This window comes from Schistocerca serialis, chromosome 12 (genome assembly GCF_023864345.2).
Source record: "Schistocerca serialis cubense isolate TAMUIC-IGC-003099 chromosome 12, iqSchSeri2.2, whole genome shotgun sequence".
Taxonomy (NCBI): Eukaryota; Metazoa; Arthropoda; class Insecta; order Orthoptera; family Acrididae; genus Schistocerca; species Schistocerca serialis.
The window spans coordinates 27,043,047-27,060,215 of NC_064649.1; the positions used below are offsets into that span (position 1 = coordinate 27,043,047).

The 17,169-nt window shown below is 40.9% G+C and overlaps 1 protein-coding gene across 2 annotated transcripts in view; it reads left to right on the forward strand.

Moving 5' to 3' along the window:
* The window catches only part of LOC126428209 (GA-binding protein subunit beta-1-like), a 104,512-nt gene that overhangs the window by 68,917 nt on the left and 18,426 nt on the right, over nt 1-17,169 (forward strand). For both annotated transcript variants that reach the window (XM_050090125.1, XM_050090126.1), the window contains exon 8: nt 7,601-7,726. In XM_050090125.1, coding sequence (XP_049946082.1) covers nt 7,601-7,726 — 126 coding nt within the window. The remainder of the gene's footprint in view (nt 1-7,600; nt 7,727-17,169) is intronic.

Consider the following 17,169-nt stretch of genomic DNA (forward strand, 5'->3'; position numbering starts at 1 on the left):
TCCCCTCCCTTACAGCCCCCCACCCCCAGTCTCTCTCCCTCCTTCTCTCCCTCCCTCCCCCTCCCCATTCCTCCCCCCTCCTTCTTCCTCTTTCCCCCATTACCAAACAGAATATTTCTTTATATACCTCAGTATGTTTTCCACCAACCAATCCCTTCTTTTGGTTAGGTTATGCACTTTTTTTTTTTTCTTTTGGCAGGTCAGTCAGTACCTCTTCATTAGGTATTTATTCTATGCATATAATCTTCAAAAGTTTCGATTGTCTTCTTGCCTGAACATTTGTCAGGCTGTACTCCAAACTAATCCTCTCAGAAAAGACTTCCTACTGCTTAAGTTTATATTCAATGTTAACAAAGTTCTCCTTTTCAGGAATGCTTTTCTTGCTATTGCCAGTCTGCATTTTATATCCTCTATACTTCAGCCATCATCAGTTTTGTTGCACATGTAGAAAAGCTCATCTACTACTTTTAATGTCTCATTTTGTAACCTAATTCCCTCAGCATCAGCTGATTTAATTTTTACAACATTCCCTTACCCTATTGTCGACGTTTGTCTTGTAACATCTTTTCAATATGCTAGCCATTCCATTCAACTGCTCTTCGTAGTCCTTTGTTGTCTTTGACAGAATTACAATATCATCAGCAGACCTCAAAGTCATTATAAAAGAAAAAGCACAGTATTGTGAATGTTTTACAGAATTAATTTATTTTGTTAACCGGTTTTTGTTTTACAAGCCCATGATCAGATTTTAACTGACTAACATCAACAAAGAAAGCACAACAGTAATGAACAACACTGAAAAGATTTTACTCAACAAGAGTGCCACATGAACACAGAGTAAATGTGCAGTGCAATGGCAATGCAATTAAAAAGATTAAAGGTTATACAGGAAATAAATATAAAGGGAACTAACAAGAAAGAAAGTTAAAACTAAACTTCAGGAAACAGTATAACAGTTTAAACTAATTTAACAATCCCACTACAACAAAATTAATACTTTACAAGAGAACTGAAGAGTAGCTTGAAGAGATATTACATATGGAGAGTGATACAGGAACAGAGTGACAGAGAGAATTGACAACTGTAACAACAGATGGAGTACATAGGTAATGACAATAAAATACACACCTGTATTTATTTATTTTATTGTGCCAGATTGAAACTATCACTGTGCAGTGGAATATGCACTGATATGAAAGTTCCTGGCAGATTAAAACTGTGTGCCGGACCAAGACTCGAACTTGGGACCTTTTCCTTTCACGGGCAAGTGTCCTGCCGACAGAGCTATGAGCATGACTCACCACCTGGCCTCATAGCTTTGCTTCCCCCAGGCTGTTGCTAAGCTATGCCTCTCCTGTGTCCTTTCTTCCGGATGTGCTCATACTGCAAGTTTTGGAGCAGAACTTTTGCGAAGTTTGGAAGGTAGGGGTGAGATATTGGTGAAAGTAAAGCTGTCAGCATGGGCCGTGAGTCGTGCTTGGACAGCTCAGTCAGTAGAGCACTTGCCTGAGAAAAGCAAAGGGCCTGAGACTGAGTCTCGGTCAAACACACAGTTTTAATCTGCCAGGAAGTTTTTTTTTTTTTATTAGCCTAGTCCATACGTTCTGTTGGTACAGTTGTCAATTCTATGTTTTACTCTGGTTCAATATCACCTTCCGTAAGTAATATCTCTTCAGGATATTCTTCAGTACTATTATGAAGTATGAATTTTATTTTATTAGGACTGTTAATTTAGTTTAAATTGTTAAATAGGTGCTCCCTTTTTAATTTATTGTCAATGTTTTTCTGATTGTTCCCTTTATATTTGTTTATTGTTTAACTTTTAACCTTTTTAATTGCATCCCACTGCACTGTCAAAGAAGACATTTACTTTGTGTTCATGTCTCACTCTTGATGAGCATAATATTTTTCAGTGTTGTTCATGAATATTGTACAATCTTTGATGACAATAGTTGAAGTCTGATCATGGCCTTGTATGTGGAAAACTGGTTAACAAAATAAATTAATTCTATAGAAGATATAAAGTATTCTGCTTTTGATTTATAATTATGTTGTTCTACCAGGAAGTGACAGAAGAATTGGTTAACTCAAAGTTGTTATTTCATTCACCTCAACTTTAATTTTCTTTCCAGAGTTTTCTATGGTTTCCTTCACAGCTTGCTGAATGTATATATCGAACCGTATTGGAGATAGGCTAACCACTGCTCCCTTTCATATCTTTCGTCTTTTGTAACTCCAGTCTAGTTTCTGTACAATTACAAGCAAAAAAATGAAGACAGATTTTCCAACCACTCAATTACATAGAAACCAGCAGAGTGCATTTCTTCCTGGGATTCAGCTGAGGACAGTAGTAGCAGTTCCTCCTCTCCCATATGTAAAGCAGTTCAGTTGGCTGCAGGAGGAAGGTTGAAGCTCAAATGTTTTAGAGTAGAGTTTCTGACTTGCAAGAAGCCTCACTCAGGTTAAGGTGATGACTCCGGTTTACAAGCAGTCTTGATATAGGAAGTGCTGGGTAACAAGCTCATAGTGATTCTTGAACAGAACCTTGCTAGATTATGAAGTGTGTTTGATAAAAATTGGAAATTTTGTAGTTATGCAAGTTGTACTAGTCTGATTCATACAATTTTTTGTTGTTGTGTTGGTACACATGCTTGAAACATATCTGTTCATTGATAGCCATATTGGATGTTTAGTTACATGTGTTTGCTTATGAGTGTGATTATTGATTTGTTTTAAAAATGGATCAGAGGATTTACATTAAATTTGGTGGTAAAAACTGAATAAAATGTAACAAAGTTTTAGAAATGTTGAATATTGCTTTTGATATGTCTGTTATGAGTAAAACAACGGTTTATGAGTGGTAAAAGTGTTTTCAAGATGGCTATGAAGAAATTCAATATGATGAATCTTCTGGATCCTGTAGCACATCAACAACCAATGAAAACATGGTGATATTGAAAGAAACGATTATGAATAATGACTGAATCACAGTATGAGAAGATGCTGATGATGTTGGCATATCAATTTGTGTATTCTATGAAATATTTACAGATGTTTTGGGTATGAAATGTGTGACAGCAAAATTTGTGCCGAAGGTGTTGAATTTTGAGCAAAAGCAGCAGCAAATGGAAGTTGCTCAGGAGTTGCTAAATGAAGTAAACAACGATGCAGAACTACTGAAGTGTGCCATAAAAGGTGAAAAAGCTTGGGCGTATGGGTGTGACATCGAACTAAGGCTGGATCGTCCCAGTGGAGCCGTTCTACATTGCCAAGACCGAAGAAAGCTCGGCATGTGCGGTCAAATGTGAAGGTTCTGCTCACTGTTTTCTTCCATTTTAACGACATAGTGCATCATGAGTTCTTGCCAAAAGGTCAAAGGATCAATGAGGAGTACCTACAAGTTTGACACTGATCATGGAAAACAATTGGGGGGGGGGGGGGGGGGGGACGTGTTTGTGACAAAACAATTCATGACTTTTGCAGCACAATAAAGCACCTGCTCAAACTCCATTGCTAGTTAGTGATTGTTTGGTCGAAAAACACTGTAATGATGCCACAGCCTCCATGTTCGTTAGATATGACCCAAGTGACTTTTTTCTGTTTCCAAAAATAAAGAGAACCTTTAAGGGCCATCATTTTACAAGCTCAGATGAAATCCCTGGAAGAGCCAAGTGCTATCCCATAGAACAAGTTCCAGAAGTGATCTGTGAATTGAAAGTGTATAATTTCTAATAGGGCTGACTGTGAAGGTGATAACACTAATGTAGAGGAATAAATACAATTATTTCCAAAAAATCAAAGTCTTGTGTATCATATTAAGGGTTAGCATGCTTCTTCTGCGTTTTTACCCATAACTGAGTAAGAGCTTGCTGTTTTCATATGCAGAGTGAGGTGAGATTACTTAGCAGTGTGGGCCACTGAGCAGTCGTAGGCAGAAGCGTTATCTGGTACAGTGTGTGTGGCATGTCAAAGATGAACACACAGTAGTTGGGGTGTGGGAACTGCTGAACAACTTGGCTGAACAACACTCAGCTGATAAATAAACCGAGGAGAGTGCTGATGTTATGCTTCAGCTTTCCACGTAGTTCTAGTTAAACTTTGCAATAAATTATTGCTGCTTTTCATTTTTGTAGCTGTTTTCTGAAGAGAATGTTGAGAGCTAAGTAATCTAGTCAGAGTTATCCTCAGATAGTTTGAAATGATTTGTGACTGTGGAATATTTTCTCTGAATAGTATCTGGAAACATTAGTGTGCACACTATAGTGTAACCAGGTGTTTTTCATTCAAGTAAATGATTTACAAGTTGATATTATGCAGGTTTTTAACAGAGTCAGAACTGTAGCCTTTTAATGACTACTTATAAGTCACCATTCTTCTTCCAAGAAATTATGAGTATGCCATACCTACAGGTGTACACCCCCCATCCCTTCCCTTACAAATTGTCATAGGGCTGCCATTGATTCTTTAGGTCCACATTTTGCACTTCAATCAATTTCCAGCAGGTATCTCTGTTTTGTTTTTACTTGGCAATCGAGGTGTGTGGAACAAACTTTCCATACACTTTTCTCCCCTTCAAAACTTTCTGGAGAATATCTCGATATATAGATGTTGCTCCATTTCGATTTGTGACACAGAAACATTGACACACTACAGTTAGTGCAAGATGCTGTGCTGATGTTTCTCGTACTCCAGGAATAGAATCAGTTGTGGATCTCTTTCGACAGACAGCATACGGTTAAGTTCACTGATGAAGAATTGGCTTGTATGCGCCTCATGTAAGGGTTCACTGAATGCAATGGAAGAGTGGCACAGTGACACTGTGCTGAGCTGTTCCTATCTGGGGTTGTCACATTGCTCTGTGTTTTGTGTTGTATGAGATATGTTCACAGAGGAAGTGTACCAGATTTTTTTATTTCTTTTTTAATTGTATTTGGGGAAAAAGATAGCAGAATATTATTGATACGCTTGTTGACTATTTTTTCCAAATAATCACCTTCCCTTTATTTGTATGTGGTGAGCCATGGCATAGGCCTCCGTATGCCCTCCTCGAAGAACTCTCTGGCCATCTCCTTCCCCCATTTCAGAACCTCTTTTTGCACCAGCTCATCAGTTGAAAATTCAATTCCACTCATGTGTGCATTCCAGGGAGAGAAAATTTTTGAGGTCACACAGTATTGTTGTGCATTGATGGTCTCCACATGAAACAGTAATTTAACCAAAATGCTGCCTTTTGGCCCAAAAACATTGAGGCCATGGTTTTTGTGCCCGAAATTGTGGCTTTGAACTTTTTGACAGATGGGGAATTGGTGTGATGCCACTGTAATGACTGTGTTTTTGTCTTTGGCACTTAATGAGCCACACATCTTTCATGTCCACTCACAAAAGAGTTCAGAAAATATTCACCTTCCAATTCAAGTCGATCAAGAAAGTTGCAGGTGCTGCTGATCCAACTTTTCTTGTGCTGCTCTGCCAGCTGTTTAAGGACCCATCTTGTGCACAGTTTCCAGTATCCCAACATTTCTATAAGTATCTCATATAAGAGAGTTCTGGAGAGTTGTCAAAACATTCAAGAAATTTCATCCGCTCTCAATCGGCAGTCTTTGAAAACAGTTTTCTCAATTTCTTGCACCGACTCATCATTTAAAATGGAAAGTCTTCCGCTCCTCTGTTCATCGGGAACATTTTTTTCTGCCTCCACTAAACTCCCTAAACCACCTAAACACATTTGTACTGTTCAAAACCTGTTCGCCATAAACCATTTTGATTCATAAAAAAAATTCCAGAGCTGTTAACCCTTCCGTGAGTAGGAAGTGGGTCACAGTATGTGGCTCACACTTGGCAGGATTTCTAATCAACATCTTTCATGCAACTGGACACTACAACATGAGTTTACCTACTACTGTGTTCTTGTGATGCACGCTCTTCTCAGGGGATCCCCCTGTATCACTCAGTGTTGCCAATGCTAAAAAAAACAAAACAAAAACCATTAGGTCACAGTACACTTACTTTCTGAACATCCGTCGTATGTTTTGGTAATTGCATATTGTAGTTTTTTTCTGTTGTGAAGGTATTTTCAAGGATACAAAGGTAATTGGAATCCTTCCTCTTGAGCAAGCCACTGGATATAATGGGTCCCTCATAACAGAATACTTAGAAAATATTCTTGAACGACTTATGAAATTTTGTGAGTAAATTTCACGTTAACAGTTCACCCTGTATAACATGTGAGATACAGTTAGCAGTGTGTGGTGGATTTAAAAAATGGAGTGATGTAGGGGACAGAACTGATGCATGAGGCAGGCCATTGTTCGATTTTTGAAATATACTCTTCATGGTGTTAGAGTAAATTTGAGGTGGATATTTATTCAGCATATTGTCTAATACAGAGATGATTTACAATGTGGTAATAAACAGTTTGAAGAGTTTATAAGGGCGATGCAGAGTACATTGTGCTGCAAAATAATTGTTAAGAAAAAAATTGTTTACACTGTGTCATTCCGAGCTAATTAACATTGTATTTGTCAATAAGGCCTTTGCGGGTGGAGATTCAAATGGCCCAGTGGAAACAATTAGTGATAGTTCTCACGGTGTGGAGATAGCATATGAGACTGCTTGACCTTTCGGATTAAATCATTACTAGTGTCCTGTGCCTAATTTTGGTATCACTCTGTTGTTCGATTCTAAGCAACCAAACAAAGAATGCACTTGCTTTCTCTGTCCCTTTTGGGCTACTCGAATTTGGGTGTGCCACATCCTAATTGGCTAACTTCAATGCTAATTGGTTGGTTGGTTGGTTTGGGGAAGGAGACCAGACAGCGTGGTCATTGGTCACATCGGATTAGGGAAGGATTGGAAGGAAGTCGGCCGTGCCCTTTCAGAGGAACCATCCCGGCATTTGCCTGGAGTGATTTAGGGAAATCACGGAAAACCTAAATCAGGATGGCCGGACGCGGGATTGAACCGTCGTACTCCCGAATGCGAGTCCAGTGTCTAACCACTGCGCCACCCCGCTCGGTCAATGCTAATTAACTCAGAAATGGTGCAGCATATCGAATATTTTTTCTTAACAATTATTTCTCAGTACAACATACCCTGCAACACCATTACAAGCTTTTTAGACAGTTTCTGACCACTCTATATATGCAGCGAACTACCTTGATCAAGTCTGTTAAAAGTCGTCTTTTCAGACTGCCATATCATGCAATTTGAATTTGAAACACAAAGGAATGAAGTGGATGTACGGACAGCTAATGGAAGGGTGTGGCACATGAGTAACTCTCATGTCATGTCACAGCCAGTAGTGGAGGTACAACACCTGCATAATTGTCACAGGAGGAGGAAAAGTCACCCAAGGGCTCATGAGTATTTGATAATGAGATGTGGCTGGATTCCCAGTAATGTTTACTACTATGTACTGCTGCGAGACTCGGCTTTTATGCAGAATGGTTGCAGATGACCCTGACAAACATTTGTTAGTCATTCAGTCTTATCTGAGAAGGACTTTGCCATTGAGCATGCCTTTAACTTTTGCTTTAGTGTTGGCTTTAGTTTCTAGCCAGGTCACATTGTGGTTGGTTATGTTGCACATGGCCTGTTTCAGTGATAGACACCAACAGCCAGAACACACTGCGCTTGCTGCAGGCCCACGGCATACACATGCTGCCCACGGAGGAGCAGACGCTGGTGGCCTCCGCTATCCAGAGTGGCCAGACGGTCGTGCTTACGGGTGAGTGGGCACGAGATGATGCAGAGGCTTCGCTTTGCTGTTGTGAAAGACAAGCACAACTTGTGGTTTATGGCTCTAAGGTGCAGACATCTGAAAGAGGAGGGATTATGTGTCATAGAAGTTAAATTATCAGAGAGCATTTAGAATATTTTTTACACAGATGTAAGTAAAGACAGTCAATGTTTTTAGAACTATTGACACTGAAGTGACATTTTCCAGGCTGTAGGCTTAATGCTGCACCCATGTAGCAGTGGTTTTAAGGATCAGAAAGCTGAGCCTGAGTGAATTTACCAACCTCCATACGGTTCTCACATTCTGCTGCTTACAACAAAAGTGAATTGACAGAGTGGCTGATCCATCAGTCTCGAATCCCTGTCTCTGTATGATTCTATTAAATTTTGAAATTTTATTAATTGACATTTAATATTAATGTTTTGACAGTGTTAAATTTTTTTTTATCTGGTATTGGCAATTCTAGTCCCTGTGGTAAAAATATTTAAGTTGGTAAATATCTCATGAGAATGCACTAGCATACAGTAACGTAAGTGTCACCACAGAGCAAGAGTTTCACGAATGATTAGATGAAACGAGGGTGCAAAACATTTGTCACTATTGCAAGTTTCCTTTCCATTACATGAGTTGCATTCTGACAGTTTTCACAATACCAACGTTTGACGGAACTTACAAAACACTTACTTTGAAACTTAATTGAAAAATGACCAAAAAAATCATTAGAACTCTTCAGCATTGGCAAATTTGACCACACCAGTAACAAATTTGCAGCCTTTCTCGTGAATGAAATGACAAGCCCTCTCTTTTGGGAGTTATATTTTTCAGAGTGACCCATAGGGTGATTGCAAGAAAACAACTTGTAACTTTTATTGACCTGTCACAGTCATGCCTCGTAAGTATTCCTCTTTTTCTTTATTGCAGTTGCTGAATGCTAAAAGCTTTGAAAGACTTTTAAAGAACTTTGCATGACACTATTATGAAAAGGAATGTTGCTACTTGCTATATAGTGGATATGGTGAGTCGCAGATAGACGCAACAAAAAGTCACAAATAAAGCTTTTGGCCAGTAAGGCCAGACACACACACACACACACACACACACACACACACACACACACACACACACACACACACACACAACTGCAGTCTCAAGCAACTGAAGCCACACTGCGAGCTGCAGCACCAGTGCATGATGGGAGTGGCGACTGGGTAAGGAGGAGGCTGGGGCAGGTAGGGGAAGTGATAGTAGTGTAGGGCTAGCAGACAATGAAATGCTGCAGGTTAGACAGAGAGAGGGCGGGGGGCGGGGGGGGGGGGGGGGTAGTGGAGAAGGAGACAAGTAAAAAGACTGGGTGTGATGGTGGAATGAGGGCTGTGTAGTGCTGGAATGGGAGCAGGGAAGGGGCTTTTGCTGTCATCAGCTTCCTCATATGTCATCTTGGTTCCCCCTTTTGCATACAATTCATCCTTCTTGTGATTTTTCACACATATTTGGATGTATTTTTGTGAATTTTTTCGGACATAATTCTACGTTATTTACACAATTTTTTGCATTTTTTCCACCACCATGGATCCCTGCTCCTTCCATCTGCATCAGTACAGAAAAGTTTCCTTATCTCTAGCCAGAACCCAGTCCCACATATTATTCCTGTGTTGTTGGTTGGCTCATGGAATCCCCCCAAATGGCATTACCATCAAATTATCCATCTCCAGCTGCCACCTCTCCTTCCACAATGATCTCCACCTGTTCAGATTCTGCCAATCCTTAGCTCTCACCAACATAGTCCTGCAAAACCATATTAACCAAGCCCAAACCATCTTGCAGTACCTTCTCTCCATCTGCAAAATTCCCCTGCTATGCAATCCCAAATTCCTGGAACCCACAACTCTTGCCCTCCAGGAACTAGAGTAACATGCACAACACCACCTCAAAAAGCTCTCCACCCTGCTCACTTCCTACTCCCACCTCGGAGTGCCACGGTGCACCACCTCTACAACAACCTCCAAAATTATCCCACGTTCCCTCACAGCTGACAAATCCTGCCTCGCAGACCTACTACACTTATCCCACCATCGTTAACTCCCTCCCACCACCACACAGAATATAGAATCTAAACAGACCCATAACACAATCATGAACCTTTCCTCCAGAAGTCTTAGCTGTACAGAAATATCAGTCCTTTCCAAAGCCCTCAACTTTTGCCCCACTCCCAAATTCAATCATGCAGGACTTGTTAGGCCTTCTTTTCTTCTCCCGGTCTCTCCAGTGGAAACACTTTTTCGCCGCCAACTCTACCAATCAGGCTCAACCAAAGAGCAATGTTGAACCCTGTTTAACTCAGTTCACTCCTCCATCCAATCATGATCCATCCCCACTGCCCCCAAATCACCCCTGCTAACTTTCCAGACTTCCTTAACCTCGAACATTGCCTCACCATCATTCCCCAAATACCTCGACATGCAAACTAATCTTACGTCTGCAGAAAGAACTGCAGTCCACCATCTAAAAACTGATCCTGACCTTATAATCCTACCTGTGAACAAAGGCTCCACCACTGTTGTTTTGAATTGCAAGGATTACCTGGCAGAAGGACTCCACGAGCTGCCAGTTACTTCCACCTACAAACCTTGCCACAGTGGCCCCATTCCAGAAATCCAGCAGGATCTCCAGTCACTCCTCAAATCCTTAGGCCCATCCCAGCACCTCTCCCTGGAGTCCATCCCTCTGCTCACCCCTACCACTCCACCTACCTTCTACATGCTTCCTAAAGTCCATAAACCTAACCACTCAGGACGCCCCATTGTGGCTGGTTACTGTGCCCCAACTGGGAGAAGAATTTCTGCTCTTGTAGACCAATACCTTCAACCTATTATTCGGAACCTACTCTCCCATATAAAAGATACCAACAATTTACTCCACCGGATTTCCACAGTTCATGCCCCTTTTCCACACAGTGCCTTGCTAGTCACTGTTGATGCCGCCTCCCTTTACACTATCATCCCTAGTGCCCATGGTCTTACCGCTATTGAAATCTACCTTTCCCAATGACCAACGGATTCAAAACCAACAGTCTCCTTCCTAATCACCATGAGCAACTGTATCCTCACCCACTATTACTTCTCCTTTGAAGGCATTATGTCCAAACAAATCTGGGGTACGGCTATGGACACCCACATGGCACCATCCTATGCCAACCTATTCATGTGCCATCTAGAGGAATACTTCCTAAACACCCAGAATTCTAAAACCCTCACCTAGTTCAGATTCATTAATGACATCTTTGCGATCTGGATCGAGGGTGAGGACACCCTGTCCACATTCCTCCAGAACCTCGACAACTTCTCCCCCATTTGCTTCACCTGGTCCTACTCAACCCAACAAGCCACCTCCCTAGGTGCTGACCTCCACCTCAAAGATGGCTACATCAGTACCTCCATCCATATCAAACTTACTAACCACTAGCAATACCTCCACTTCGGCAGTTCCATACCAGGAAGTCCCTTCCATACAGCCTAGCCACATGTGGTCAACGCATCTGCACTGATGAGCGGTCCTTCTCGAAATATATTGAAGGTCTCACTGAAGCCTTCACAGACGGTAATTATCCTCCCAACCTTATATAAAAACAAATCTCCTGTGCCTTGTCTTTCCAGTCTCCCACCACCCTCCAAAGTCCCACTGTCCGGCCACAGAGGAGCACTCCTCTCATAATTTAGCGCCACACAGGACCAGAGCAACTGAGTTACATTCTCCTCCAGGGTTTTGACTACCTCTTGTTGTGTCCTGAAAAGAGAAATGTCCTGTCCACTATACTTTCCACCTCACCCGCTGTCCACTGAAGCTACACAATATACTCATCCATTCCTACATAACCACTGCTCCCAACTCCTACTGCATGGCTCATGCCCCTGTAATAGTCCTAGATGGAAGACCTGTCCCATACATCCTCCCACCACCACCTACTCCAGTCTGGTCACGAACATCACTTATGCCATCAAAGGCATAGATACCTGTTAAACCAGTCATGATCTAAAAGCTAAGCTGCAACCATTGTGCTGCATTCTATGTGGGCATGACAACCAACAAGCTGTCTGTCCGCATGTATGGCCTCCGACAGTCTGAGGCCAAGAAACAAATGGACCACCCTGTTTATGCGCACACTGCCAAACATGACGTCCCTCATTTCAATGACTGATTCACAGCTTGTGCCATATGGATCCTTCCCATCAATACTAGCTTTCCTGAATTGCGCAGGTGGGAACTTTCCCTGCAGTATAGCCTACGTTCCTGTAACCATCCTGGCCTCAACATACATTAGTCATTGTCCTCAACTGTCCAGTGCCTTCCCTGTTCCCATTCCAGTACTACACAGCCCTCATTCCATCATCGCACCCAGTTGTTTTACTTCTCTCCTTTTCTGCCCCCCTCCTCCGCACCTCTTGCCAGGCCTCCATCTAACCTGCAGCACCTCACTGTCCGCCACCCCCACCCTACTATCCCTCCCCCTCCTCACCCCAGCCGCCTCCTTACCCCCACCCTGTTGCCACTCCCATCATGCATTGGTGCTGCTGCTCACGTTGTGGCTTCAGTTGCCTGAGACTACAGTCGTATGTGTATGAGTTGTGATTGCGCACACACGTTTGTGTATCTTTTCCTTTGTGCCTATCTGCGACTCTGCATCTCAGCTATACAGTTTCCTTTTCATGATATTGTTACATTCCATCCTGGATTTTCTATCGGTTGATTTTTACACAACACTGTTTTAATTTTTGTCTGATTTGTTACTTCTGACTGATCGGCTTTTATATATGACATTCCATGCTATTTAACATGCCAGATCAGTAAACTCAATAGACTTTGATGATCTAAACTATGCTAACAAATGGGAATAACACATTGTTCACACACAATAACTATTCAATAAAAGTGACTGTATGTGTGAGGGCTATTCAGAAAGGAAGATCTGATAGATCACAGAGTGGTAATGACAGTGAAAATCCATGAAACTTTGCACAAATGTGTTGGGCAGTGTCTTTAGTATGCCTGTCAATGGCATCACATTCCTCTTTTCAGTTCTTAGCACCTAGTGAGCATGTAAAGGTGCCTAGAACATTAGTTTATTCCTCCAAGCATGGGTGCCCATTGTGAGGTTTCACCCGATTTCATACAACCTCACATAACGTAGTTCTGAGGCATTTCCTTCTTCATGACAATTCTCAGTCGCACTCTGCAGGGGCAATGAGGACACCCCTGCTGTATTTTTGATGGGAAGTGTTTGATCACCCACCATACAGCCTTCTGATATTCCTCTCTGCTCACATGAACCACCAGGTATGCAGACAACATTTTGGCACAGACAGTGAACTGCAGACCAGTGCAGAGAATTTGTGGAAAGCCTTTTATGAAAAAAGGTGTTGGAAAGTTGGTACAACACTCTAACAAATTTCTAAGTCAGAGCGATGACCATGTAGAGAAGTGGGTGGAAGATGTAGCAAACTGTTGCAAATAAAACATTTTTGATTTTCACTGTAGTTTCTATTTCATGACCGATTGGAACTTACTTTCCAAATAGCCCTTGTACATAACTCAATCATATTTCAGCACTGCCTGCTGACATGGAACTTTAAATGACTGACTACTGTACACAAGCTGACTTTCAAAACTGACTACGTAATGTGGAACTTTGCTCGACGAATGCTGGATGCTGACTGAAGAAACTGACTGATGAATAACATAATGAATGCTTGCCATCTACTGAATATTAGGCCTGTGAATGTGACTGAATAATGATTAAGTGTGTTCTGGCTGTGGTGTGTGAATGATTCCTATTTAAAGCTGCATATAGGACAATAATCTCAAACTGTTAAAATATGAAGTTATTACTTTTTAAACAACAACATAAAAGATAGATGGAGTAGAATACACATACGCACATCAGGAAGAGAAATTATTTTGATTGACAACTGGATCACTGCCCTTAAACTGACTTAAATGGTGCTACTATTTTATGATGCAGAAGTTTGAATGTGCATTGAGATTTACTAAAGTCTGCCAAGAGTTTTTAGAAACTCAAATTTTCTAATTGAAATATTTCATTAACCAACAAATTAGTCAGGGAAAAAATTATACATTTTTGGAAACAGCCAAATTGGGTTACAATATTATGACACTGAACTTTTTTAAAGGATTACATTTTAAGTCTGGGGCCTTATAGAACAATTTTGAATAAAGACAACTTTTGAATTTTATTGTTTTCAGAAATAGACAAAATAATATTTAGAAACAAGGAACTTAGCAATTTCAGATAAGCTACATCAGTCATAAAACAGGCTATTAGCAGGGTCAAATTTGAAGAGCATGTGGTTTTCATAAACCATAAATTGTGAATACTTTTTCAAATGAAATTTTGCTATGTGTATTACACTGATGAGGGAAAAATCACAACACCAAAAAATAATTAATGTAGAGTAATGAAATTTCATGAATATATTCATCTTGGTAACCTACTTATCTGATTAAAATTGCAAGATCACTAGTTAACGTAATTGCGAGATAAGCCATCACCAATATGAAATCTTGTTACCTTCATAACCAGTGTAACCACCAGAATGTTGGATGCCAGCATGCAGATGTGCATGCTTTGTGTTGTACAGGTGCCAGATGTCAATTTGTGGGGTGGAATTCCACACCTGTTGCATTTGGGCAGTCTATACAGGGACAGTTAATGCAGTCTGTGAATGATACTGAAGTTGCCCTCCAATTATGCCCCTAATGTGCTCAATTGGAGACAGATCTGGTGATCAAGTATGCTAAGACAAGATGTCGACAATCTGTAGAGCAAATTGGGTTACAACAGTGGTATGTGACGAGCATTATCCTATTGGAAAACATCCATTGGAATCCGGTTCACAAATGTCTCGAATCACTAGATTGGTGTACAAATTTGCAGTCAGGGTGCATAGGATAACCACAAGAGTGGTCCCACTGTAACCTGAAACAGCACCCCCAGACCATAACTCCTGGTATATGACCAGTTTGTCTAGCGTGCAGACAAGTTGTTTGCAGGCCTTCAACTGACTTCCTTCTAACCAACATATGGCCATCACTGGCACTGAGGCAGAACCATTTTTCATCAGAAAACACAACAGACCTTCACCATGCCCTCCTGTGAGCTGATACTTGACTCCACTGAAATAGCAAATGTCAGTAGCTTGGGGTCAGTGGAATGCACACTGCAGGCCTCTGGCTCCGAGCTATTTGTAGAGTTCATTCTGTCATTTTGGTGACAACTGCTACTCAAATTGCTGCTGCAGCTGCAGTATGATCTGTCAGATCCATACGCTGAACATTACGGTCTTTCCTCTTGGTAATGCCACGTGGCTGTCTGGAGCCCAGTCTTCTCGCAACTGCACATTCTCATGACCACTGCTGCCAGTGATCATGTACAGTGGCTGCATGGCTTCTTGGAGGCCTTTTACATGACCTCTTCCAAACTCAGTGAGGAGTAAATAATGGCGTCTTTGTCACCGTAGAGGCACAACTAGTGCCACTCTTATGTGGCTGGTGCAAAATTTGAATAGACATCATCTTTCAGATGTAGAAACACACCTACTAACTTTCATTTATGTTGCACTACTATTTCTTAGTGTTACAATTTTTTTTTCTATCAGTGTGTTTACGTTGTTGTTGTTGTGGTCTTCAGTCCTGAGACTGGTTTGATGCAGCTCTCCGTGCTACTCTATCCTGTGCAAGCTTCTTCATCTCCCAGTACCTACTGCAGCCTACATCCTTCTGAATCTGTTTAGTGTATTCATCTCTTGGTCTCCCTCTACAATTTTTACCCTCCACACTGCCCTCCAATACTAAATTGGTATGTTTTTACAGTTGTGAATATAGACTTCTTCAGCATATACTGCTTGGGCTTCCATCGAGATGGCTGCTTTTAATATTCTGCCATTGCTGACGTATATTTACGACACAGACATACGCATCTAATAGCCCCCAGATCTATGACATATTCGAAACAGGGCAAAAACTTGGATTTTTGGCACCCCCCATCTCCCACCCCTTCCCACTCGAGCATTTGAGATAGGAAAAATAGATTTTTCAAGAAAAATGTTCATTTTGTACTGCACCTCATTGTGAGGAGTTTGATATATAAAATGTATATGTTTGACAAAATGTAAGATATGTTATCTGGTCTTAAATGTGCTGAAGTGCAGTGCCACGCATCTTCACACAGCATTTGTCTGTCACACATCACTGCATTTCGCTTTGTGGCATTCAAATGTGCATGCTTTGTAACGGAAGCCACCAAACCCATATTCAGGGCAGTGGAAATTACAATGTCCTGTGGTGCCTCGCCTAGTCCGAGTCAGCCAGTTTGACATCCTACCCCTCTTAAAAAATAAATAAATAAATAAAAAATAAATAAAATATATTGGCTGGGAGTATTTGTGACCAGGGGGATAAGAACTCTTCAGAAAATTTGCACTCTTTATTGCCAACTAGCTAATAACTTTCATCTTTGTCTGACATAAAAATAAATAATTAAATGCAGAAAACAAAACCTGTAAAGACAAGAAACAAGCAAGACAGTACACATTTCTTTAATCCTTAGGTCCCAGCGTTTTTTTCTCTCTAATATTGCTACAGCTGTACGCGGCATGCTTTCCTTTCTGCAAAAGAATCTTTTACCTCATCAGAGTTCGTCAAACATTTTGTTACCTGAAAAATCAAAGTGTCATACCACTTTCCTATTAACAACTGTTAATATGAATGGTACCCGAGAGTGGTGTGGTTCTTCAATTTGATTATGTATGTTTTGTCACTGTCTGCTAGATAAAATGAAGTAGACCTTTCTATTACTGCAGCAGTTGTAACACATGTCAAGTAAGCGGACTGTTTTGTCACAAATGATCATTTTCATCTACCTCATTTACATAAATAACACAACGGAATATAATTAACGAAGTACCAAATCAAATGCCTGTTAGGCCTATTATAAGCAAAAAGTTTTATGTTAGTAAATTGTTTCACATTTCATTCATACGCTCCAGTTTTCAAGCATGAGATCAAAAAGTAGGAGTAGTACAAAATTTGGAATCGTCATATTCTTCCATATAATTTGTATGATGTCCCTGTTTCTTCTCCTTCCCTGTCCTGACAAAAAATCTTGTCATCACTAATTCTGTAGCTATTCCTGCCATTGTCAAAACTTATTCTCTGGTGAACTTCACAAACTCTACCAGAATCACCAGTTCAGTTATCCCTCATTTATTATGTGTTCGTACAATGTGTTTTCTGTGCTATTCTGAGAATAGAACTTCAAAGGCTGCTAACCGGGACTGTAAAACTGGCCCTTAGTAGTGTAGCAATCTGGCAAAAATGTTCTATCAAAATTTCATTTTCTTGGGCACACCAAGAAGATA